The sequence below is a fragment of the Ochotona princeps genome, chromosome 21 (assembly GCF_030435755.1).
Source record: "Ochotona princeps isolate mOchPri1 chromosome 21, mOchPri1.hap1, whole genome shotgun sequence".
NCBI lineage: Eukaryota > Metazoa > Chordata > Mammalia > Lagomorpha > Ochotonidae > Ochotona > Ochotona princeps.
This window is the reverse complement of record NC_080852.1, coordinates 36,043,133-36,069,185: the sequence shown is the minus strand read 5'-3', so window position 1 is coordinate 36,069,185 and position 26,053 is coordinate 36,043,133. Positions and strand designations below refer to the sequence as shown.

At 42.5% G+C, this 26,053-nt stretch overlaps 1 protein-coding gene across 4 annotated transcripts in view; it reads right to left on the bottom strand.

Moving 5' to 3' along the window:
• The window catches only part of TMCC1 (transmembrane and coiled-coil domain family 1), a 147,962-nt gene that overhangs the window by 81,708 nt on the left and 40,201 nt on the right, over positions 1-26,053 (bottom strand). For 2 of the 4 annotated variants that reach the window (XM_058679048.1, XM_058679050.1), the window contains exons 3-4: positions 23,699-23,755; positions 17,091-17,776 (exon numbers count right to left, since the gene is read on the bottom strand). In XM_058679048.1, the coding sequence (XP_058535031.1) occupies positions 17,091-17,654 (564 nt within the window). In that variant the 5' untranslated portion in view covers positions 17,655-17,776; positions 23,699-23,755. The remainder of the gene's footprint in view (positions 1-17,090; positions 17,777-23,698; positions 23,756-26,053) is intronic. The other 2 variants (XM_058679049.1, XM_058679051.1) reach the window with 2 other exon arrangements.

Sequence of the window (26,053 nt, the reverse complement as noted above, 5' to 3'; positions counted from 1 at the left end):
GGTATCAAACAGAGAACGCTGGCATCACAGCTTAACTCACTATACCATTTTATTTTTAAATTTTTAATTAATTTATGTATTTGAAAGGGAGAATCACACACACAGAGAGGAAGAGGCAGATAGAGTTCTTCCATTCCCACATGGTTGCAACTGCCAGGACTAGGCCAGGCCAACGCCAGTTTTTTCCAAGGTCAGGCCAACACCTCTTTTTTTCCAAGGTCTACCAGGTGGATGGCAGGGGCTTTGCCCAGTATTTTATCCCTTATTTATGTGTTTCTATTTGTTTTTTTTTTTTTAAAGATTTATTCATTTTATTACAGCCAGATATATACAGAGGAGAGACAGAGAGGAAGATCTTCCGTCCGATGATTCACTCCCCAAGTGAGCCGCAACGGGCCGATGTGCGCCGATCCGATGCCGGGAACCTGGAACCTCTTCCGGGTCTCCCACGCGGGTGCAGTGTCCCAATGCATTGGGCCGTCCTCAACTGCTTTCCCAGGCCACAAGCAGGGAGCTGGATGGGAAGTGGAGCTGCCGGGATTAGAACCGGCGCCCATATGGGATCCCGGGGCTCTCAAGGCGAGGACTTTAGCCGCTAGGCCACGCCGCCGGGCCCTATGTGTTTCTATTTGTTTGAAAGGGAGAGCAACACACACACACCACCCCCATCTGTTGGTTCACTCCTCAAGTGCCTGTACAGGCTGGGCCAGGCCGAGGCCAAGTGGCAGGAACTCCGTCTGAGTGTCCCCCCACGGGTGGCATCACCTGTTGCCTCCCAGGCATTTTAGCAGGAGGCTGGATTAGAAACAGAGAGGAGACCTGATTCTAGCACTAGAATAAGGGATGAAAGCATTCCAGGTGGCAGCGAACCTGTGGCAAGACCTGGAGCAAGTTCCCGACTCCTGGTTTGGGATCAGCTCAGCTCTGGCCGTTGCTGTCACTTGGGGAGTGAAATCAGTGGACGGAAGATCTTCCTCTCTGTATATCTGACTTTGCAATAAAAATGAATAAATCATTAAAAAAATAAATAAAAAGACAAAGCTGTGGGCCTAGCACAGTAGCCTAGTAGCTAAAGTCCTCGCCTTGCATGCCCGGGATCCCATATGGGCACAGGTTTGTACCCCAGCGGCCCCACTTCCCATCCAGCTCCCTGCTTGTGGCCTAGGAAAGCAGTCAAGGATGGCCCAAAAGGCTCCTGGCTCCTGACTTTGGATCAGCTCAGCTCCGGCCGTTGTGGCTGCTTGAGGAGTAGTAAATCAGCAGACAGAAAATCTTCCTCTGTCTCTCCACCTCTCTGTACGTCTGATTTTCTAATAAAAATAAATGTTAAAAAAAAAAACACAAAGCTTTTCCATTTCCACTGCAAAAAAATATTCCTAATGAAATATATTTTAGAAAGAATATAAAGAATTTAACCTAAATACGCTTACTAAATCAGCTGATACAAAACACCTTAAATAATTTTCAAACATTCTAAATCTGATTTTAAGTTCTTTAATCTTTCTTCCCTTTTTTAGGGGGAGATGGTAATAATGAAGCCGAGTAATAAAAGTCATTGCTGCAGTGACTTACTGACTACATTCTATTCTTCCATGGCATCAGACACACAGATTTGCAAGATGCCTTAAAACTTGTTCCTATGTGAAGATGGCTTGAAAAACAAGAAATCACCAAAATTCTGAGAAAGACAGCAAGAGTTCTGACCAGAAAGTATAAACAGGGGTGGAGAACATCCTAGTTTAAAGTCTTCCAAATCACTTGGCCTGGTCCTGTCAAGGAAATGACAGGCAGAACTCAAAATTCAATAAATCTATAACAAGCTAATTTTTAAAAGCTGATAACATTGTATGGTCCATGAATGATGCTATAAATATCCAGATAGCTTTTGGCAGAAAACAAGCTTCCCACCCCCGGAATGAAGAAGTCAATTTCCCAGCACACTCTGAGCCACATCTACATTCATAACCTCACTTTCTTGCAGTGAATTCCTACCTATAGTCACAGAATCTTAGAAGTGAGAAGTTAGTATTTTGCAATCTACTAGAGCCAGAGATTAACACTGTGATCTGGGGTAGGAAACAACTTTCTTCAAAAAGCCGACCATGGGCCTAAGTTGAGACTTAGTATGCTAAGCTGCCACCTGCAGGGCTGGCATCCCAAATGAGCACCAGTTCCCAGTCCTGGCGGCTCCACTTCCAATCTAGCGTCCTGTTAATGCACCTGGAAAGCAGTGGAGGACGACCCAAGTTCTTGGGCCCCTGCACACACAACGGAGACCTGGAAAAAGGCTCCTGCCTCCTGGCTCCTGGCTCCAAATTGGCTCAGCTCCAGTTGTGGCAGCCACTAGGGGCGTGAACAGACAGGGTGGAAGGTTTCAATCTATCTCCTTTGTCTCTCCCTCTTTATCTATGACTCTGTCTTGCAAATAATTAGAAGCTCTTTTAAAAGTCAATTCTGTCATGAAATTTGTTCTTACATACTGCTAGCATCACATCCTAAGTGAATCAAGTGATTTTCATTATTATCCAAAAATTCTTTCAGGAAAATTAGAATTATTCTTTAACTCCTGATCTGAATACAGGGTATTTAAACACCACAGCAAATACAAAAGATGATACAATGAGTTGTGGGAAGAAAATATTACAACGTTCATTTATATTTCCAATTTATCCTTTTAATTTCCATTTTCTGCTTTGACAAAAAAAAAATACACAGAAAATACACATGTATAGTTTAAACCAAACATAAAAATTCTGTATATTTGCTAAATGTGGGTGAGCAAAATAAATTTGGAAGCTACTAACTTAGGCAATTAATGCCATTTCCTTCATTAAAAAAAAAAATGTCGGGCCAGGCGGCGTGGCCTAGCGGCTAAAGTCCTTGCCTTGAACGCGCCGGGATCCCATATGGGCGCCGGTTCTAATCCCGGCAGCTCCAGCTCCCTGCTTGTGGCCTGGGAAAGCAGTCGAGGACGGCCCAAGGCTTTGGGACCCTGCACCCGCGTGGGAGACCCGGATGAGGTTCCTGGTTCCTGACTTCGAATCGGCTCAGCTCCGGCCATTGTGGTCACTTGGGGAGTGAATGATCAGATGGAAGATCTTCCTCTCTGTCTCTCCTTTCTCTGTGTATCTGACTTTGTAATAAAAAATAAATCTTAAAAAAAAATGTTTATTTCCAATCACTTGGAAGGTGAAAGAGAACAAAAGGTCCCATTTGTTGGTTTATTTTTCAAATGCCACAGATGGGCCAGGCTGAAGCTGGGAGCCGGGAACTCTAACCAGGTCTTCCATGTGGGTGGCAGGGGCCCACGCCCTTGAGTCACCATTTGCTACTTCTCACAATGATTAGAGGAAGCTGGCTACAAAGTGCAATAGCTGTGACTCAAATTAGCCCTCATACATAGGATGCAGGAGTCCCAAGGGGCAGCTGAACTTGTAGCGCCACAATGTCTACCTGTCTACCTTTTTTTTTTCAAAGATGTACTTATTTCTATCAGAAAGGCAGATATACAGACAGAAGGAGAGAGACAGAGACAAAGATCTTCCGTCTGCTGGTTCACTCCCCAAGTGGCCACAACAGTCTGAGCAGAGCCAATCCGAAGCCAGGAGCTTCTTCTGCGTCTCCCACAATGATGCAGGGTCTCAAGGCCTTCGGCTGTCCTTGACTTCTTTCCCAAGCCACAGGCAGGGAGCTGGATGAGAAATGGAATATCCATGACCTGAACAGGAGCCCATATGGGTTCCTGGCATGTGCAAGGTGAGGAATTTAGCCGATGGGCTACCGTGCTAGGCCTTACTCTACTACTTTAAAAACAAAAATACTAGCTCATGGAAGCCTACCTATATGATTATGAATTCTCAACAGATTAAATACTTGTAATCAATGCACCATCAATGATGTTTAAATGTTTAACAATATAACCTAACGACACTTGAAATAATCTTCCAGAATATCAAAATAATTGAAGTGATTTTCTTGCTAAAAGTTCTAAGCTAGTGTCAGCAATGAATTATCCTGCTCTCCCTTCAGTCTTTGCTATACACAAAGGTTTTAGTAATCTACAATGACATGTGCATTATTGCACTGGAATTAACCGGCACAAACCAGTCTGTGCTCAGATGACAGCATGGTCCAAAAGAACCTCCACGTGGAATGAACTGTAATCCAGCCTGGTGTGCAAGCAGGGTGTAACCTAACCTAATGCCAGGCTGAAGGCTACCAAATTATGTCCAAATACAGAAGCCAGATTGTACTCTGTGTACCCTGTATAGTCATGTCACGTCTGTATGTAATTTCCTGTCATTCTGGTTATAAAAGTATGCTCATCACACTGTGTGTGGTGGGAGTGGGGGTGGTAAGAGAAGCTGCGGGGGAGGGGGACGGAAGAAGGCAAGAAGAACTTTGAAAATGCTCAGTTCTTCCGTCTTTCTTGCTCAAGTCATCTTCGTCAAATTGAACTGGTCCAATTTCTCTGTAAGTAGCACATGGGTGTGCACACAAACATACAAACATCCAACTTTAAGAAACTGGTTTAAAAAAATGAAAGTTTAGAATAAGTCTTATTATCTCTCCAATGCAAATCTAAAAATCAAACATAATTTGGATAATCTAATCTTTATTTAAAAGCCTACGATGAATTCCTCAAAGTATTACACACAGAAAATAACTTCAAGATGTCAGAACCCTTTTCAATTAATATTTAAGATAAAGCCACTGCCTGTAATACTACCTCCCACAGGGATACCAGTTAGAGTTCTGGCTGCTGGGCCAAGCGTGGTGGCCTAGTGGCTAAATCCTTGCCTTGAATGCACCAGGATCCCAGTTCTAATCCGGTTCTAATCCCAGCAGCGCCACTTCCCATCCAGCTACCTGCTTGTGGTCTGGGAAAGCAGTTGAGGATGGCCCAAGGCCTTGGGACCCTATACCCGCGTGGGAGACCTGGAGGAATCCTGGCTTCGGATCGGCGCAGCCCCGGCCATTGGGGTCACTTGGGGAGTGAATCAGTGGATGGAAGGTCTTCCCCTCTGTACATCTGAATTTGCAATAAAAATAAATAAATCTTAATAATAATAATAAAGTTCTGGTTGCTCCACTTCTTCCCTGTTAATGGCCTGAGAACGCAGTGGAAAGGCCCGAGCACAGAGGTCCCTGCACCCATGAGGGAGACCCAGACGAAGCTCCTGACTCTTGCCTTTGGCTTGGCTCAGTTTTGGTCAATGCATTCCATCCAGGGGGTGAACTAGCAGATGAAAGATCCCTCTGGGTCTCTCTCTTTCTGTAACTCTGACTTTAACTAACTAAATCTTCTCGTTTATAAACACACACACACACACACACACACACACACACACACTATGTGTATCTGAAATCAGCTTCCCCAGTACGTTAGTGTTTACAGCATACTAAAGCTTCTATCAAAATAACATCACCAGGTCCAGGAAGTGCTTCTAGGTTTCTTAAGGCAACGTTCATGTGACTCATAGTAATGTTCTAAGACCAAGGCAAGGGAGCAAGACTGATGCTCTGGAGGCTGCTGTAATCTAGGATCTTCACAAATGTAAGAACTTTCCTTCAGATCAAGTGTTTAAGACACCAAACAATCTAACTGATCAAAGTAGAAATCCTGAAAGCTATTTACTAACCATGAAAGTCCGCAAAATCACCAACACGAAGAGAACTAGGTCTATGCTATGGCTGGCGATTAAAATAAGCTCTGGGATTGCATGGTGATTAGCCAAAAATACTCCCTTTAAAATACACTTCAAGAAGCAAGAATCATTTGCAGAACAAACAGCAATTTCATCAAAGAGCACCCTCAGCTGTTCCCGAGGGTGCTAGGAAGGGCCTCCAGAAGGCCTGGCTACAAAATTTTCTTAACAGCATCTTTCTCAAGTAACTAAGAGAATGAATTCATTCCCTGTCACGTTAGACTGTTTATACCCGATTAAAGCTCTAGTTCAAAAATCAAATACTGTAATTTCTCTATAACTGAAAAAATCGATTTCCAAGTCAGAAAATCTATATTCAAATAATTTAAGTTACAACTTTGTACCTACCATAGAATCTTTTTTTTTCCTAATACCTTCAAAGAAACTGCCAAAACTTCAGAACTATTTTCTTTAAACTTCTGAACTTTAAAAAAATCGTTATAGACCAGCACCATGGCTCAAAAAGCTAATCTCCAACCTGTGGCACTGCCAACCAATATGGGCACCAGTTCACGCCCCACCTGCTCCACTTCTAATCCAGCTCTCTGTTTATGGCCTGCAGAGGCAGCAGGGAATGACCCAAGTCCTTGGGATCCTGCAGCCATGTGGGAAAGCCTCTTTTGAGTTTTAACTTCAGATAAACTCAGCTCTGGACATTGTAGTCTCTCGGAGGGTGAACCAGAAGATGAAAGACCTTCTCTCTGTAAATTTGCTTTTCAAGTTAAAATAAATTTTCAAAAAAAAAAAAAAAAATAGGGTCTGGCTTTGCAGCGCAACATATTAAGCAACTAGCTGTGATGCAAGCACTCCATGTGAGTGCTGACCTGAGTCCTAACTGGCCCATTTCTGACTCAGTTCCCTAAAAATGCAACTGGAAAAGTAGAAAACAGCCCAGGTCTTTAGGCCCCCGTCATCCATGTGGGAGACTAAGGCGGAATTCAAGACGACCAGCTTTGGGCTGGCCCACGCCTAGCCTTTACGGCCATTTGGGTCATGAACCAGCAGGTGGAAGGGTCCCTTTCCTATTTCTCCCCGTCACCTTGCCTTTAAAATAAACAAATGTTTTAAAAAGGAAAAGTGACCTGAAATCACCAACGCACAAATAACTAAAATCGAAAAGCAACACTTCACATCTTAACTATCCCAAGATCAGCTGACAACCAGCATCTCCCTTAGCCCCTGAAGACTATGCTTTATATCCCATCCCATGGCGGAGAAGCTGAAGTTACATTTTTGAGAGTCACTAAAATAAAAATTTTTAAACAAAATTTTTTTTTACTTTGGAGATTACCAAACATCCAAAGAAACCTTTGGGGTGGGAAAGTGAGGAAAGGAGGAAATGTGTGGAAGGCAAAAAGGAGAGAGGGAGAAAGAACTGGTTAAGCAAAAGTATTAGGAAGGCTAGGCATAAAACCTGAACCCTGAGCCCGGCGTGGTGGCTTAGAGGCTAAAGTCCTCGCCTTGACCGCACTGGGATCCCATATGGGCACCAGTTCTAATCCCGGCAGCTCCACTTCCCATCCAGCTCCCTGCTTGTGGCCTGGGAAAGCAGTCGAGGACGGCCCAAACCTTTGGGACCCCGCAGCCACTGGAGGAGACCCAAAGAAGTTCCTGGCTACTGGCTTCGGATGGCTCAGCTCTGGCCATTGTGGTCACTTGGGGAGTGAACCATCGGACGGAGGATCTTCCCCTCTGTCTTTCCTCCTCTCTGTATATCCGCATTTCCAATAAAAATAAATAAATCTTAAAAAAAGAACTTTCCCTAAACCCTTACTGCTTCATTTGCAAAAAGGATCAGACCTACCTCAAAAAGCTGACATGCATGAAAAGGCTGTCACGCACACTAACCATTCCACAAACATTGGTTATGCATGATCTCATATAATGAAATCTAACCAAATTCACCTCAACAACCCACTTTTGCAAATAACACCCCCAGTAAAATCCTGTATTCCCAAGGCCGACTTCTTGGTGTCTTGAGGCAAAAAGGTGACAGATGGATGGTTCTCACCTCCATCTCTATTCCTTAACTATAATTCCACAATCTGATGTTGTGTTACAGAGGAGACTTTAATTACGCGTTCTCTTTAACTCCACTCGCAAACACAGGATGCAGAGACAGCTTCCTGGAGACTCCTTAACCTGCCATCTCACTAAATGTAAGAAACCTCCTTTTTTCCAGGCATTGTAAATAATTAACTTTTTCATTATTACTTTGTTTAAACACCTGAATGTCACTCTAGAATGTCATTGCTTATACCTTAATGATGAATACTATTTAAATAACTCTAAGAAACCATTACGTCACTTATTTCTACTGCTCCTCTGAAAAATGTGACAGCTGTTTAAAGGTACTAACAGGGGTGGGTGCTCTGGTGCCTGGGGACACCTGCACTCTGAGTGGGAGCGTGCGCTCCCCTGAGCCGGCTTCCTGCTAAGGCTAGCCTGCTGGGAAGCATCAGGGCTGAAGTCCCCAGGACCTTGGGTCTCTGCCTCCGACATGTGTCAGTCAGATCGAATTCCTAGTTTCTGGCTTTGGTCTGGCCCAGCCACGTCTGTTGTGAGCATCTGGGGAATAAACAGTCTTTCCATTTTTCAAGTAAATAAACAACATACGTAACAACCAATACGGTAGCAATGACATGAGTATTTGTTACTGCTCTTAGATGTCTATCTTTATTCTAGTGAGCTTATCTAATAATATTTGAAAAACTTCCTATTCCCCTCCTGTCCTATTTCCTGTTAGAACCAGTGTTCTTCAACTCTTGTAGGCAGCAAGACTGCCAAACAGACTCTGAGATCCCTGGGACCTGGGCCTCCCGTCACTTGGGGTGGGCTGAACAAGCTCCGGTGCTTTCAGGGATCTGCTCAGGATTCTCTCCAAGGAAAGCAATCTGTGTGTCCTTGCCAGTCACTCAGCAACAGCTAGTGGTCTAATGACTAAAACTTACTTCTCCCGCGCCTGAAGGTTCTAATTCTTAACTTCCTGACCACAACTTTGAAATCTGAGTCAGATCTCCTCCCAGTAAGATTCTCCTATGATAAAATTCACTTGATCAATTTTTAATAAATATTTTACTTAAGCTAACATATTCTTGCTAACTTTTTACAAAGACAATAGACATAATTTTAAAAAATAAAACACAAGGGACCAGAGTAATGGCTACACAGGCCAATCCTCCACTTTCAAGTGCTGGTATTCCATATGGTTGCCAGTTCATGACCCAGCTGCTTCACTTCCAATTCAGTTCCTTGTTTGTGATCTAGGAAGGCAGTGGAGGATGGCTCAGGTCCTTTGGCCCTGCACTACGCAGAAGTGCCAGGGGATGCTCCTGTCTCCTGGTTTCAGATTATTTTAGCTGTGGCTGTTGTCGCCATTTGGAAGTGAGCCAATGGATGAAAAATATTGTTTCTCCTCTCTGTAAATCTGCCTCCCAAGCAAAAAATAAATCTAAAAAAAAAAAAGCTGAAACAAGCATATAAGGGTACTTCAAAAGTTTGTGCAAAACATGAAATTTAAAATGTAAGCTTATTTTGGTGCAAAAAACTGAAATCAACAGTTTTCTCATAATATTTCTACATTTAAATTTTCTACATTTTCTACATTTAAATTTTTGCAAAAAAGTAAACTCAAAATTTTAAATTGTTTACTTATTTATTTGGAAAGCAAACAGTGTATCCATCCACTGCTTCATTCCTCACACGTGCCCTCAGTGGACGGGCCAGACCAGACCCACAACGGAAGGAGCTCCTGGCTCTCCCACACAGGGCAGCCTGGACCCAAGGCAGCCTAGACCCAGGGACTCGAGTCGCCATTCCCAGCTGCCTCTCCTGATGAGCATCAGCAGGAAGGTGGAAACAGCAGAGCTGCAACTCCAGCTCGGGCACTCGTGTGTAATGTGGGTGTTTCACATAGCATCTTAACAGATACTTTCCACTACATTTCTCCATAAACTTCTTGAAATACTCTCATTTAAAATTATTGTATTTAGAAAAAATTATTTTCAACACTTGTCTCTTACAAAATGAGACACAAATCAATGTACAATACATTCTCAGCTCTGACTGAGGCATACAAGTTCAAATCTAGTCGGCACACACCAATCAACAATCACAGGTCAGGATGATGTAACACCCAAATAAGTTAATTTTTAATTAGTTCTAAGCTCTACATCATTCTGACTTGCCAAAGTTGACTGTCTTTGTTAAGATAAAAAGCTGAAATGTGAAAGACTAAAGAAAAGCCAATCTGTTCTAGCAATTACCTTGCTTAAGACATAATCTTGGTCTGTCCCTCTCCTGATTTAGTGTCTTTGGAAGCATGGCTCTGTATCAGTGTTTTGGATAAACAATAATTTATGGATGTTAGAACCCCTCCTCCCCCACCAAACTGAGATTCAAAGTGACTCTTAAACTCTGTAAATCGGGCCCAGTGTTGTGACATAGTAGGCTAAGCCTCACACTAACTACACCAGCATATGGGTACTCGTTTGTGTCCCGGCTGCTCCCTTTCCCACCCAGCTCCATGCTTATGGCTTGGGAGAGCTGCAGAGAATGGCTTCAGTCATTGGGCCCCTGCATCCACCTTGGAGAACTGGGAAAAGTTCCCAATTCCAGGCTTTAGCTCAGCTCAGCTCCAATCACTGCAGCCATTTGGAGAATGAATCAACAGATGAAAGATCTCTAGCACTCTCCGTCTCTTTGTATAATTCTGCCTTTCAAAGAAATAATTTAAAAATATTTTTTAATTCTGTAATCCCTTTTAAGAGAACAGAAACTAGATCAAATGCAACATTCATTTAGAGATCTGATTATCTTAAAGTCTGAGACCATTTCATAATATAAGGGAAAAGAACTTAGCTGAAAGAGTGAGTTACAACTGAATTTGAACTGTGGCAATGCAACAGGGTGGAGGAAGCCACCATAGGTGGGCGGATGGGGGGTCTGGGCAGGGGTGGGGGAATCCCAGTGCCTACAAAACCGTGTCACATAATGCAAGGTAATCAATAAAAAAAATTTATTAAAACAAAAAAAAAGTGAGTTATATTTTTGTATTATGCTTTGGCTAGCTTTGTCATTCAAGTTTCTGGTTCAGAATCAAATGAATGTAACAAACTTTTTTACAAAATCCCTTAAAAAGCATCCCTATGTTGTTCAAGTTTGAATAACAAACTTACCACGATCAAGAACACCTTACTTGTACTTTGATTTTCAGTCACAGAACCAGCATATTTAATGGTGACATAAGATTATCAAGGATAGGGCCCAATGCAACAGCCTGGCAAGCTAAATTCTTGCCTTGCATGCATTGAGATCCCATATGGGCACTGGTTCATATCCCAGCTGCTCCACTTCCCATCCAGCTCCCTGCCTGTAGTCAGGGAAAGCAGTTGAGGACAGCCCAAAGCCTTGGGACCCTGCACCCACTTGGGAGATCTGGAAGACTCCTGGCTCCTGGCGTCGGATCGGCGCAGCTCTGGCCGTTGCAGGTACTTGAACAGTGAACCAGCAGACAGAAGATCTTTGTTTCTCCTTCTCTTCATAAATCTGACTTTCCAATAAAAACCAATAATCTTAAAAAATATCATCAAGGAAAATCAAAGCATGTGAGGCATTGTTCTATAACTTACAGTCTGATCAGCTCTAACAAACTTTAAAGTTAACTCCTTTGGCAATCAAGTTTTGTTCTACAAAAGTATTTTTAAGAGAATTAAAAACAAACATGTGTTTTTTTTTTTTAAAGATTTTATTTATTTTTATTGGGAAGGCAGATATATAGAGGAGAAGAGACAGAGAGGAAGATCCTCCGTCCGATGATTCACTCCCCAAGTGATCGCAACAGCTGGAGCTGAGCCAATCTGAAGCCAGGAGCCAGGAACTTCTTTGGGTCTCCTCCTGTGGGTGCGGGGTCCCAAGGCTTTGGGCCGTCCTCAACTGCTTTCCCAGGCCACAAGCAGGGAGCTGGATGGGAAGTGGAGCTGCCGGGATTAGAACCGGCGCCCATATGGGATCCTGGTGCGTTCAAGGCGAGGACTTTAACGACTATGCTATCACACCGGGCCCCTGAAACATGTGTTTTTCCTCTCTAATTCATGCTCACTTTTCTAGTACCATATACTGCCTGTAAGTCATCCCAACACTGCCAGCAACCAAACTTAAATACACAGAAAACAGATTTTAGTGGTTTTCAATCTTTCAACTGCTTATTAGAAAAGTGGAAACTAACAAAAATCACGTTGTTAATTCAGCTCTATCCCAATGACTTCCCAGAATACTTACTTCAAATTAAAACCCACAATTAACACTGATCCCCCAAAGTCCTGTAAGGGATATTGCCCTCACTTTCACCTTCTGACCATGTCTAGGGCACCACCTGGTGGTCAGTCATAAGATTATCTTTAGCACAGCTTCAATTCTTCCCCCTTGGCCAACCACATCTTGGTTACTGGCTTTATTCAAAGCTCTATTGATTCAATCTTAGCAAAGTGTTAATTTGAACCCAGATTTCTCCCTTAAAAGCCTTTCTTTCCCTCTTTCCCAGTCATAGTCAAACATTATTTTAAAAAATGCCCTTTCTACAGAACCAGGCTGGACTGCAACACCCATTGGTTCCAGTGGAAGTCGGGACTGAAACCAGAATCAACCCAGCAAGATCGTGGAGATGGACCGGGCCGGACCCTGTGCTTGCTAGAACATACAAGAATCTGGTCTGGGAATACCTCAAAGTTTCTTTGGGGATCTCCCCAATCAAAATGCTGGACACAGAACCCTAGCCAAGAAAAGACAGAAGAAAGAACAAGTCAATCAACCACCTCAGCTATATGTTGGCAGCGAAATACTGGGCAAATACTCTATGATGGACTATGTCAATCAGTGGATTCTTCAACGACCTCATCGTGCCTGGAGTGGCGAAAATGGCAGTGATTCATAACTGGTGAACTATTAAAACCACTTGAGCAAGGATCTTAGAGCATGCCCCACATCCGGGACTTGGGGTGAGTGGGAAACTGGGTGGGGCTTCTCCCTCAATATCACCCTTTACCTCAAATACAAGAAGGAAACAATATGGACATAATAGACTTACCCACCTCCCTATAGCCCCTGAACCTTTTTACCGTAATTAACTATGTAAAGATTGTCAACAATATAATTTTAAAAATAAATGAATAAATTAAAAAATGTTGTAAAGCCAAAAAAATGCCCTTTCTGTTTATAACGTAAATAACCAAAAAAACTTCCAAAATTGCAGAATTACTAATAAGCTTTCCCTAAATTTTCCTATAAACAAGAACACCAGGGTCCAGCGTGATAGCATAGTGGTTAAGGTCCTTGCCTTGCATGCACCGGGATCCCATATGGGAACCAGTTCTAAACCCGGCAGCTCCACTTCCCATCCAGCTCCCTGCTTGTGGCCTGGGAAAGCAGTTGAGGACGGCCCAAAGCCTTGGGACCCTGCACCCGCATGTGGGAGACCTGGAAGAGGCTCCTAGCTTCGGACTGGCTAGCTCCAGCTGTTGCAGCCACTTGGGGAGTGAGTCATGGGACGGAAGATCTTCCTCTCTGTCTCTCCTCCTCCCTGTAAATTCACCTTTCGAATAAAAATAAACATCTTAAAAAAAAAACCACACACACAAGAACACCATACAGTAATCTCTGAAGTGATACTTTCCACAGAAGGGAACAGGAGCAGCAATTCCAAACCTTCCCTTCAGAAGTTTCAAAACTTGCACTGATATTTTCTTCTAACTACACAAAATACTGTTTTTCATCATTTATGCCAAAAAAATCATCATTGCTGTGTTATAAAATTAGGGAAATTAAGTAGCAATTTTTAAAAAATATTTATTTACTTTTTATTGGGTAAGCAGATCTACAGAGAGGAAAGACAGAAAGATGTTCCGTCTGCTGGTTCATTCCCCAAGTAGCCACAAGGGCTGTAGCTGAGCAGACCTGAAGCCAGGAGCCACGAGTCTCTTCTGGAACTCCCACATGGATACAGAGTCCCAAGTCCTTGCGCTATTCTCTACTGCTTTCCTGGGCCACAGTAGAGCGCTGCACGGGAAGTGAAGCAGCCGGAACAGGAACCAGAATTCATAAGGGATCCCGATGGTTGCAAGGCAAGGATTTAGCCACTAGGCCTCTGTGCCAAGCCCAGCTGCAATGATTTTTACTATTCACCATGTAGTTATCTCAAATATTACTTAGTACAATGAGTTTATCCGGAAATTCAAGAAAATGAAACAGGACTTCATTTAAAGTCAAACTTATATATTTATTAACTGGAAAAAAAAAAAAAACTACCATCTCAAACCCCAGGCTCCTGAATTCCTGGGCTTGGCTGTTTAATTCCACTGCTTCCTGAATTACCATTTATATAAATATTGCCCATCTCCAACTTAAGAGAACTCAGAGGCAGTTAAATGTGAGATTAAAACATTTAGGTGATAAAAAAATCTCATTTAAGTAAAAACACAATTATACATACATATTTACAAATCTGTCTCAACAGCGAGTATTTGTGTGTGCTTATATATACATCTCTACAGAATGTAAGAGAATATCCACTTTGAGAGGATGGGTGACCTGAAACTCCATCTCTGAAAAGACAAAGGAACTATTTTCGAAAACTACAAACATGCATATAAAGAACATGGAAGCCATCAAATGAAAGTTTAAACAGGGGTCCGGTGGCGTGGCCTAGCGGCTAAAGTCCTTGCCTTGAATGCGCCGGGATCCCATATGGGCGCCGGTTCTAATCCCGGCAGCTCCACTTCCCATCCAGCTCCCTGCTTGTGGCCTGGGAAAGCAGTCGAGGATGGCCCAATGTGTTGGGACCCTGCACCCGCGTGGGAGACCTGGAAGAGGTTCCTGGTTCCCAGCATCGGATTGGCGCGCACTGGCCCGTTGTGGCTCACTTGGGGAGTGAATCATTGGATGGAAGATCTTCCTCTCTGTCTCTCCTCCTCTCTGTATATCTGACTTTGTAATAAAAATAAATCTTTTTTAAAAAAAGTTTAAACAGTACCCACGGATCAAAGTCATGATCTGCTTTCTCAGGAGAGCTATTAAACACCATCACTCTGGGCTGGCCTGATCCTTTATTCAAAACATTCCTGTATATAAAAAAATGTAACGACATAATCATCCTCTTAGCTGATGCAAAGGAAAACCAACTTCAGCAAAAATTTCTTCGGCAGAAGACACCTGAGTGGTTTGAGACGCTCCCTCATGCACAAAACCGAATCTCACCAACAAGTGGGTGAGCAAGAGCTACTGTTCCTTCAGCTCCACAGCATTCTAGCAGTGGATGGTGTGAAACCACAGAAAGCCTTGGCTTCCCCTGGCCTTTGCTGTCTTACTGGCAAAATGAAGAAAACACATCCCATGGGCCCAAAACACATGATTATTTCTAGAACTAAAGAGAAAATTAGGTGTTTAAACACACCAGCTGTCATATAAACAACAAACACTAGCTAGCCATATCATCACCATTAGATACATGACACATTCCTCCTGACTCTCAATATTCCAGGAACTGTTTGAAGAACATTACACTGGAAATTTAAATATTTTCATCTCCTCCATTCAGTACATAAAAAATGGCTAACTAAAGTATTACAACAAAACTTGGGTTATAATACACAATCAGTACAAATCTGTGGGGAAAAAGGATAGCTATGTATCGTGTAACATTCATGACAAAGTTTTAACGGAAAACTTATAAAATTGCAACTTAACAAGATTCTGGTTTTATCTCAACTGTTAACTTTAATAAAATTTAAATGTTTTATATGTCTTACTATGTGTGTATATGAGAAAGCTGACTAAAATATTTGAAGTAGTTTTCTTTATTTTTGTGCATTTTCAACGCTTCCTATACTAAGACCATATTTCTTTTTTTTTTTTAAGATTTATTCATTTTATTACAGCCAGATATACACAGAGGAGGAGAGACAGAGAGGAAGATCTTCCATCCGATGTTTCACTCCCCAAGTGAGCCACAACGGGCCAGTACGCGCCAATCCGAAGCCGGGAACCTGGAACCTCTTCCGGGTCTCCCACGCGGGTGCAGTGTCCCAATGCATTGGGCCGTCCTCAACTGCTTTCCCAGGCCACAAGCAGGGAGCTGGATGGGAAGTGGAGCTGCCGGGATTAGAACCGGCGCCCATATGGGATCCCGGGGCTTTCAAGGTGAGGACTTTAGCCGCTAGGCCACGCCACCGGGCCCAAAGACCATATTTCTTAAGCTTTCAAATTAAAAAGCTTTTTTGAGGAAAAAAAAAACGTATCTCAATTTGATTTTCCGAATTCAAAGATAATCCTTTAACTGATGTAACTTGGTTAGGTTTATACGACATTCATTTACAAAGTACACATACAAATGCGTGTAGATATGTTAACATTATTCCGTAGGGAAAAGTAAACCCAAAAAGTAAAGGAAAACAGAATCTTTGTGTTTGCCATGACTATTCTCATCAAGTTCCATCCCCATAGCTTGGTCAAAGTCACGTTTTAAACAAGAACAGATAAATTCTGGCCAAATCTGAATTTTCTTCTTTAAAAATACACACACACACAATCATAAAACATAAAAACCACACCAGCTTAAAGCAAAGAATCTACTTCACAAACTGTACTGGCTTTGCAGCAGATGGCTAAGGCAGAAGCAGGAGGCCTTCAAACACAACGGACACGCTGAAGAACAAACTCCACATTTGCCTGGACAGTGTGCGTGTACTCATCTACACACACAATTCTCTAGGAACACTGTTAGCTGTGCAAACAGAAACATCCATGACCTTCGATGTTAGCCATCAGTAATAAATTCATGCTCAGACTTCTGAGGTAAACCAGATCAAAAGAATGAAAGAATTTAAAGCAACCAACTGCACATGTTCACATTCGGCAGAGTGGAAGCTCATCTAACTAGTTTGCTCTATTGACTGATGATTAACTATTTTCTCTGAAACATAGGGGAACATCATTGTCCCAACAGCACCACCCAAGCCCGTGACTTAAAACTTGCACAAGCAGCTTTTAAACATTTGTTCACTTCCAGATTAAGTATATAAATAAGTCCAGATTCTAGAACTTTCTTCATTACCTTCAAAGTCATGTCCACAAAGAAACCCCAGAAACAAAGTACCTATGTTCCTCCATCATCAAATTGAGGGTTCTAACATGAAAAGACAGCAATATTTAAGAAGCTAAATGGAACTACAACATCCTTCCACTACCTAGAATTATCATTTCTCTCATTTAATAAAAAAGGAGCTATCTTTTGCTCCAATTCTGGAGAGATACCTTTGAAGTTACCAGAAGAAAGTCCCGAGAGTCTTCAAAGAGCAGGCAGTAAGCTCACAGAAAAAGCAGTCGACTTACCCGCTCCGCAGGTGCATCTTCTCCCGGCAGGCACGCAGCAGCAGCACAAGCTATTTCCATCATAGCAGAACTGGTAGGCGCATCGGTTGTGGATGAAGACCTGGGTCGGCCTGTCTGAGGAACAGCTGCCATCTCCAGGCCAGATTTCCTGTTGATCTGGGGACTTCCCTTTGGGGCTTCTGGCTTGCCCCGCCTACTATGCAAGCTTGTCCCTCTCTTCATCTTGGGTGGCACTCGGATCTGCTGCAGAACACGATTCAGAGCTGTGGGGTGGGTGGGGACACCATCAATCTCAGCACACGCGTTCTGGCTCTCCAGATCCACGTCAGCTTCTGCCTCTGCCTGAATCTGTTGCACATCGTGTGGAGACACTGACGACCTCCTGCGCTGGTGCTGGAAGAGATGCTTCAAGCCTTGGCCAATCACATTAATGTTCTCCAAAGCATTGTGGGTCATTTTCGACAACTTTTGTTCTGACTCTGCCTGCCTTCTGACCTCTGCGTCCTGGGGTCTGCCTCCGGGGTCAGGGTCCTCACGCAACTGCTCACTGCCTGAAGGCTCCATCGGTGGGTTTAGTATGCTTATTTTCAAACTCAAAAATGTTTAAACACACCAAGACTGTCAAATTAGGTAGGCATTTGCTTCAACAGTGATTACACATGCAGCTGTGAGACGAGGCTTCATGCCTATCTAATGTTAAAAACAAAAACAAAAAGCCTTGTATCATAAATTCATGCACGAACTGCAGTGTTAAAAAAAAAAAACAAACATGCTACTAGCCACACTATCATTAAGCAATCTTTAATCAAAAGATTTAAAGATAGTTTGCTAGATAGTGAATAACAATTATTTCCTAGAACAGGAGAAAAAGCCCATAACAAGCACACAGGAAATAAAAGAACAGTGTCTTTTTTTTTTTTAAATCCTTACAAGTTTTGACACATAAAAAAACTGGATACCAAAGGAGCCATTATGGAAGGGTCGCCAGGACAGGAGCTGACCAAACAGTCACAGGTTAGACTATCAGGAGAAAGAGCACCCAATGCAGTCATTCTGGTTAAGGGAATTCAATTTCTTTCATTCATAATCACAGCTAATTAGCCACATGCTGAAACCCAATACATTAAAAGAACAGTAAGAATTGGATATTCCAATTTAACTATGCCAGAAGTCTTCAAATGATTCATGGAAAATGTAACTTATGAGAAAAAAAAAAACTAAGCAGAGATTCATGTTTTCCCCCCACACACAAAAATAATCATTTAATTCCACTTTCCATGAGCTTTTTGAAGTACCCGATCACGTGAATTTTAAAGGAAAATGTCCATTTCTTAATATCATTCATCAAGCTCCTTGGTAATGAGAAATAAGTAGGCTCTTTGGAGAAGACAAAGGAAATAAAAATCTTGTAAGTTGGAGTCTCTGTTGAAGCACCAATGACCTTTCAGGCATTACAGGAGTGTACAGTGCAGAGAGATCAGCCTTCAGACCGCCTAGGGCTCTGCTCCCGCCTAGGGCTCTGCTCGTACTATCTACCAAGAAAGGAGATCACAAGAAATCCCTTTCTCAGTATGGTCATCCATGACAAGCTTCCCATATGAAACTCAGAAGCCAAGGAGTAACTAAGTAACTGAGTATGCAAGAATAGAGAAAGAGAAAGGTCAAGTAGCAACCACACACCAGCATTAAATGCAGGAAATTAAAAGGAAGCTAAAACCAAGAGATATGAAATCAGCAAAATTGCCATGGTTACTAAGATTGCATGCAAAAATTTTAAAAGAGGAGCAGGTGGTAAGGGGTGAGATTTTTCCTAATAAAAAATGTTTAGTTTTGCACTGAGTTTGTGTAACTATATAAAGCAAAATTACAGAAATGTACAGAGCTGCTAGAGGATACAAAAACATGATACAGAAAATGCTTTATGTCCATATTTTCCCTGAACATTTTGTTTTAAAAACTTCAAACCTCCATTACTTATCTTCACCTTTCCTAATGAATCTGTCAAACTAGAATCACCAGATTGTTTCTAATTTGCAAAGCATTGAGCTTTTTAGAGAAAAAGCGCTACAGGACCAAGACAACCCAGTAACAGTACACTGAAGTGCATCCGTCAATTTCATTTCACACCAGGCTGAACTCTGAGAAGACAGGAATATGTTAAAGCAGCAACTGATAGTAAGTAAGCAATTTAATGGCTTCCTTGTTTGTACTGGATTATCTAGTCTATTTTTGTTACTGGAAGTAAAATGTATACATTTATCACATGAGATTATAAGATACCATGAATAAAGCAATGGTGTCAAAGTCAGTTGAGACCAAATGTCCTGTTTTTCTTATATATACAGGTATTAGGAATTCATTATTCAGTAAATCCATTTCCTTGAGCAGTGTTAATCAAGAGACCATCTGTTTGTCGCCTATTTTAAAAACAGAGAACATGGTACATTTTAAACGTTAGTAATTTCATCTGAGATTTCATTAGCAATTATATACCATTTACTTTCAAATAATTCAAAATAATGGTAGATTACAAGGAAACACCAGCACCTGAAACCTGGTGTCAGTTTCTAAACCAGGGTTTAGAAGACAAGGCTTACAAGCCAAGGCAATCATCACAGCTGCAAACACCAGGTAACAGAATGTGGTGAATTCCAGGATTTCTAAAGGCAACAAAGCATGGAGCCCTAAAGATATTAAACTGAAGTTAAGCACCAAGTTAGAAGAATTTCAAGAAACAAACAACCCACTGCACTGATTTCGAAATGTAATCTGGTACTTATATACTTGTAGCTATTATCTGCATTACTGTGGTTACAACATTGCCAACAAGAAACAGAGTTTGAAGTTTGTGAAAATTTTCTTCAAGGCCACCTTTCAACAAGAATCTAAGCCAAATATCGAGGAAAGTCAACTGACATGACAAAAACACCAAAGATGATAATGTTGTAATAATTGACTCTAAAATGCAAGCACTAAAGCAGCTCCACACTCAGAAATTCTTGATTTAACACAGTAAAGCTCAAATGAGTAATATCTGTTGCTTAGTTTATAAAATGATAACTATAAAAAAATTAGGACCTTCAGAAATTCACCAAAAAATGCATTGTCTCCCCAGGCACATCAGCAAGAAGCTGGATCAGAAGTGAAGCAGCACTAACCACAAGCAGGATGACTTAACCTGCTGAGCCCCAAGGCCAGCTCCCACAAAACTTGTTTTAAGTAGGGGTAAGACCATGGTGAAGTTAAAACTCCAGAACAGCCTATCATCCACATCAATGTGTGAGGAAAAAACGGAATGTGTTAAAACTGCCATTATGGTGCAGTGGTTAAATTGCCACCTGCAATGCCAACATCCCACATGGATGCTGGTGAGAGACCCAGCTGCTCCACCTAGCAATCCAGTTCCCTGCTAACATACCTGAAAGGAACAGAAGATGGTGCAAGCACTTGGGCCCCTGCCGCTCACCAGGCAGACCAAGCCAGGACAGCCTTCCAAGCTCTTGGCTTCAACCTGGCCAAGAGGAGGCCATTGCGATCACCTGGGAGTAAACCATGGACGAAAGAGCCATGTCTCTCCCCCCTCTTCTTTCTTTCTCTGTAACTCTTTCAAATAAATAAATCTTAAAAAAAAAAAAAAAAAGACTAAACTTGTTCTTGGGATAACTGAAGAGGACAATTATGCAGAAGTAACAGCCACATCATAGACATTTTTATGAAGTTTGATTACATAATGCTGACTGAAAAATCTAAGTAGAATCTGCTTGATGGAATCAGATAAAACAGGGCTTTCAACAAAAACTCTGAAAAACTGAGATGAAGAACTCTAAGCAATTTTCCAAAGAACTGGTACAGGAGTTCCAACGTGGCTCTCCCCAGCATGACCCTAAGATGAAGCATAATCAAAGTAATGGCTACCAAGAGAGCGAAGTGGGCCCAAGGACAGCAGTGTGGTCAAGAGGAAAGGCCAGGCAGCGGTGTCTGTGGGGGCGAGCACAATTTTGCTTGCCGACTCTCTGTACAGCAGAACATCTGCTTATCTTCGGAGTATCCTAAGAAAGTTGGACAAAGTTTGGGCCAGGGGCAATAGCCTAGTGGCTAAATCCTCCCCTTGCAACTGCCAACATCCCATATGAGTGTCAGTTCATGTTCTGTCTGCTCCACTTCCCATCCAACTCCCTGCCGGTGGCCTGGGAAAGAGGTCAAAGATGACCTAAAGCCTCCTGCACCCATGGAGGGAGACCCAGAGGAAGCGCCTGGCTCCTGGCTGCAGATCAGCTCAACTCCAGCCGTTATGGCCACTTTTGGAGTGAACCAGCAGACACAGTATCTTTCTCTTTGTCTCTCCTTCTCTCTCTAAATTTGACTTTCCATTAAAAATTTTTTTATTCTTAAAAAAAAGTGAAGTTGGCCAAGCTTTAGCAGAAAGATACCCGAGAAGGCTTCACCAGAGGCTTCCCTCTCACAATGCTGCTGCACCCTCCTCTTCCTCAACTAGCCATTCTTCAAGTGCTTCAGTGAGAAATCACCCAGCACCCTCCTCACACTCCTGCGGTAGTTCCTTGGACCCTGTGTGCTGGCCCTAAAAACAGTGTTAGGGACAGGTGTCTGGTGCAACAGTTAAGACTCCACTGAGACTCCTGTATTCCCTATCAGAGAGCTTGGTTTGGGTTCTAGTAACTCCATTCCAGCTTCCTGCTACTACACATCCTGGGCAGCAGCAGAGGATGGGCAAGTGTTGGATCCTGTCAGCCACAAAGGAAATCCAGACTGAATTTCTGGCTCTTGGCTTTAGTTCTTGGCCCAACAATGTAATCCAGGGGACTACTCTATCTTAGAAGCTCCCTATTTCAAAACAGACAGGGGCTGCCACCACGCACCAACAAGCTAATCCTCTACCTGCAAGCACCAGCATCCCACAGTGGTGCCCGTTCATGTCCCAACTGCTCAACTTAACATCCTGTTCCCTGTTTGTGGCCAGAGAAATCAGCAGAGGACGACCTAAGTGCTGAGGACTCTGCGCCCGTGTGCAGAACCTAGAAGAGGCTCTAGCTTCAGATTAGGTCAGCTCCAACTGTTGCAGCTATTTGGGGAGTGAAACAGAGGATGGAAGAGCTTTCTCTCAGTTTCTCCCTCTCTCTATAAACTTGTCTTTTCAATAAAAAAATAAATAAGTCTTTTTAAAGATATCAAAATAAACAGGCTAATTTTTTTAAAAGTTTGCAAAGGGCACTCATTTTTTCTTCAACCAATAATGTTAAAAAAAAAAAAGATCATTGATATGGTTAAATTCCCAGAAATCTGTTCTTTAAAAAATGAATTAAATGGCTGATATTATTGCTTATAAAATGTGTTGAAAAATAAATTTGTATTTTAATCTTTATCTTTTAATTCTATTTTTCATAAACTTTTTGAAGTCTCCTCATTTATTTAGATGTGCCTCATTTAACTCAAACAGGTTCAAATGCAAAGCCAATAGTAATATAAAAAGGGAATGCTGGCTCCTTTTCTTATTCAGTTTCAATAAAAGTAAAAAGTTCCTACGAGCTGCTTAGAAGTCAGGAAAAAAGGAAGCAAGGAAACAAAAAGGGAGAAGAAGAGAATGAGGCAGGCCTGGAGCACAGCGCGTGGGCTGCCTGCATGCCATCTGTGCCACCCGAGCCATCCGAGCCATCGAGTGCCTGCTTCAAGCTGCTCTCGGCTCCATCTCACACACAGGGGAGGCAGCAGCAACAGCTCACGCAGTTACAGTCCAGGCATCCAGCGAGGAGACCAGGATGAGTTTCTGGTTTCTGGCTTTGACCTGGCTCAGGCCAGGCTGTTCACAGCTTTTGGGGAGTAAACCACTGGATGAAAGACTTATCTCGGTCAGTCTGCATCTCAAATAAATAAGATAAATGACAACAACAACAAATAATGTAAAGAATATGGGAAACGGGGAGGAGGATAAAACGTGGAGACACAGAAAAAGCCACATACAGACCAGGCTTTCTCAATATTTCCTTAAATTGTCACATTTCTCCACCACAGTTTTGCTAAAGACATAATATGCTAATCACTAGGTTATGTCCAGGAAATAGCTATTCTGAATCAGTATCAGAAATAAGTTAAAAAAAATTAGTTTTTAAATCTATCAAATATTTAGGAGACTATTTTATAAAACTACTCCAAATTGTGTTTTTTCCATTCAGCTTTTCTTCCCAATTTTGGGGCACTCTTTTCAAACATCTATTTCTTTTACTTGGAAGTCACAGCTACAGAGAGAGGCAAAGAGTGATAGACCTTCCAACTGCTACTCAACTCCCCAAAAGGCTGCAGTGGCCAAAGCTGGGAGCCAGGAGCTACTCCAGGCTCTTCCACAAGGGTGCAGGGTCCAAGGCCACTGGCCCTCTTCCATTGCCTTCCCAAGGACATCAGCAGGGAGTCAGATCAGAAGCCGAGCAGCCAGACTGGAATCAACACTCCAACAAGGGATGCGCAAGTCACAAGTTGCAGTTGAACTTGCTGTCGTGACAACTCAACTTTCTGGCTTTCTGACAGACTGGTAACCAAAACATCTGGATCTGGTCATGAGCCCGGTTAATCCCACGGACTGGTGAAGAACTGGGTACTTGCCTTCACTGCTCTTCAGGTACTTTAGAGGAACACAGGAATCCGTTCAGAAGAAACTGAAACACAAACACAAAGAAATATAAAGTAAGACACTAAGGCAGAAACTTACAGAAACAGAATCCAGAATGAAAACATGGATGTTTTCCACAAATGAGGAAACAGTCCTCATCTCCTAATAGAAGGAAGGCAATTTTTCTCCATTATTTTTCAACATTTTCTCATCTTTAAAAAAATACAATCAAGAAAAAACAGCAATTGGGGCTGGCAACACAGCACATTACATTAAGCCTCAACCTGAAGTGTTGGCATTCCATGAGTGCTAGTTCAAGTTCTAACTGTTCTACCAGCCCCGTTTATGGCCAGGGACAGTAGCAGAAAATGGCTCAAGTCCTTGGGTCTCTGCACCCATATGGAAGACCTAGAAGAAGCTCCAGGCTCCTGGTTTCAGACCAGCACAACTACAGACATTGTGGCCATTTGGGAAGTGAACCAATAAATGAAAGATCTTTCTGCCTCTCCTCTCCCTGTAAATCTGTGTTTCAAATTTAAAAAAAAAAATAAATAATTAAAACTGTTCTTAAAAGCTACAATCAATAAAGACTTGCCACTGCTTAAAAAAACAGGCACATGCCATAGGATGCAATTACTATTTCTAACACTATCAAAGACTGAGGCAGGAAGACACTGCAATAATCTTAATCTTAAAGCAATACGAAATGCAAACCAAGCAGATGGGAGCCGGCACTGTGTGTAATAGACCAGGTGTCCACCTGCAGCACCGGCATCCCAGCTCTTCACTTCTGCTTTAGTTCCCTGCTTATGGCTTAGGAAAGCAGCGGAGGATGTCTCAAGGCCTTGGATTCCAGTCCCACATGGGAGACCTGGAAGAAGTTGCTGCCTTTGGATCAGCTCAGTTCTGCCCACTGAGACCATTTAAGAAATGAACGAGCAGATGGAAGATCTCTGTCTCTCCTCCTCTCCATAATTTTGTTTTTCAAATAATTTTTAAAAACTTTTAAAAATGAAAAGTACAATGCATGAAAACACCACACTTTTATATCTTTAAAGCAGCTTCAAATGTAAACCTGCAACTTTTTATTCAAAGGCAATTAATTCTAAAAATCATCTACCATGTATAACAAAGAATTAAAATGTACCAAATTAGACATCTCTCTGGAAAATAACCCAATAGCCATTACTGCAGAAGCAAATTAATTAGATAAATATTCTGAGACATCCGTTGTGTTCCCAACATTATGAAGACCAAGTATGACCTTGCCCTCTGAGAACGCACCACCTGGGAAAGAAGATATACATACTTGAAATGTAGAAACAACAATCACAAGTCAGAAAGGTAAGTCTTATTTGTTGGGCAACTTGAAAAAGCTTCATGACTCTCACGGAGAAGGAATAAGCAAAGAAATGGGTCAAGGGACCAGCATTGTGGTATGACACGTACAGCCACCTCCTGCAACGCTCGTGTCACATATGGACATGGGTTCAAGTCCCAGCTCTCCACTTGCAATCTAGGTCCCTGCTAACGGCCAGGGGAAGCAACAGAGGATGGCCCAAGTGCTTGAGCCCCCGCACCCACATGAAAGATGGAGAAGAAGCTCCTGGTTCAGATCAGCCCAGCTCTAGCTTTTACAAACATTTGGGCAAAGAACCAGGAGATGGAAGATCTACCTCTCTGCCTTTCAAATATAAATAAATCCTATTATTAAAAATTTTTTTAAAGATTTATTTATTTTTGTTAGAAAGTTAGATATACAGAGAGCAAGAGAGACAGAATTAGCTTCTATACACTGGTTCACTCCCCAAGTGACCACAATAACCAGAGCTGAGTCGATCCGAAGCCAGAAGCCACGAGCTTCTTTCGGGTCTCCCACGTGAGTACAGGGTCCCAAGGCCTTGGGCCATTCACGACTGCCCTCCCAGGCCACAAGCAGGAAGCTGGATGGGAAGCAGGGCCACTGGGACATGAACTGGCATCCATATGGAATTCTGGCATATGCAAGACGAGGCACTTTAGCCACTATGCTATGGTACAGGCCTCCTCTTCCCCCCCTCCTTTTTTTAAAGCAAGAAATATAAAGGACATGCCTTCAGTCAGAGCAGCAATAAACATGCCATCTCTGGAAGCCAGTACAGAGACAATGTATACTACCACTGCTACACATTTTTTTCTTTTTAAAATTCACTTGTTTGGGGCCCGGTGTGGTAGCCTAGTGGTTAAAGTCCTTGCCTTACATGCACTGGAATCCCAGATGGACACCGGTTCTAATCCCAGAGGCCCCAGTTCCCATCCAGCTCCTTGCGTGTAGGCCTGGGAAAACAGTCAAGGATGGCCCAAG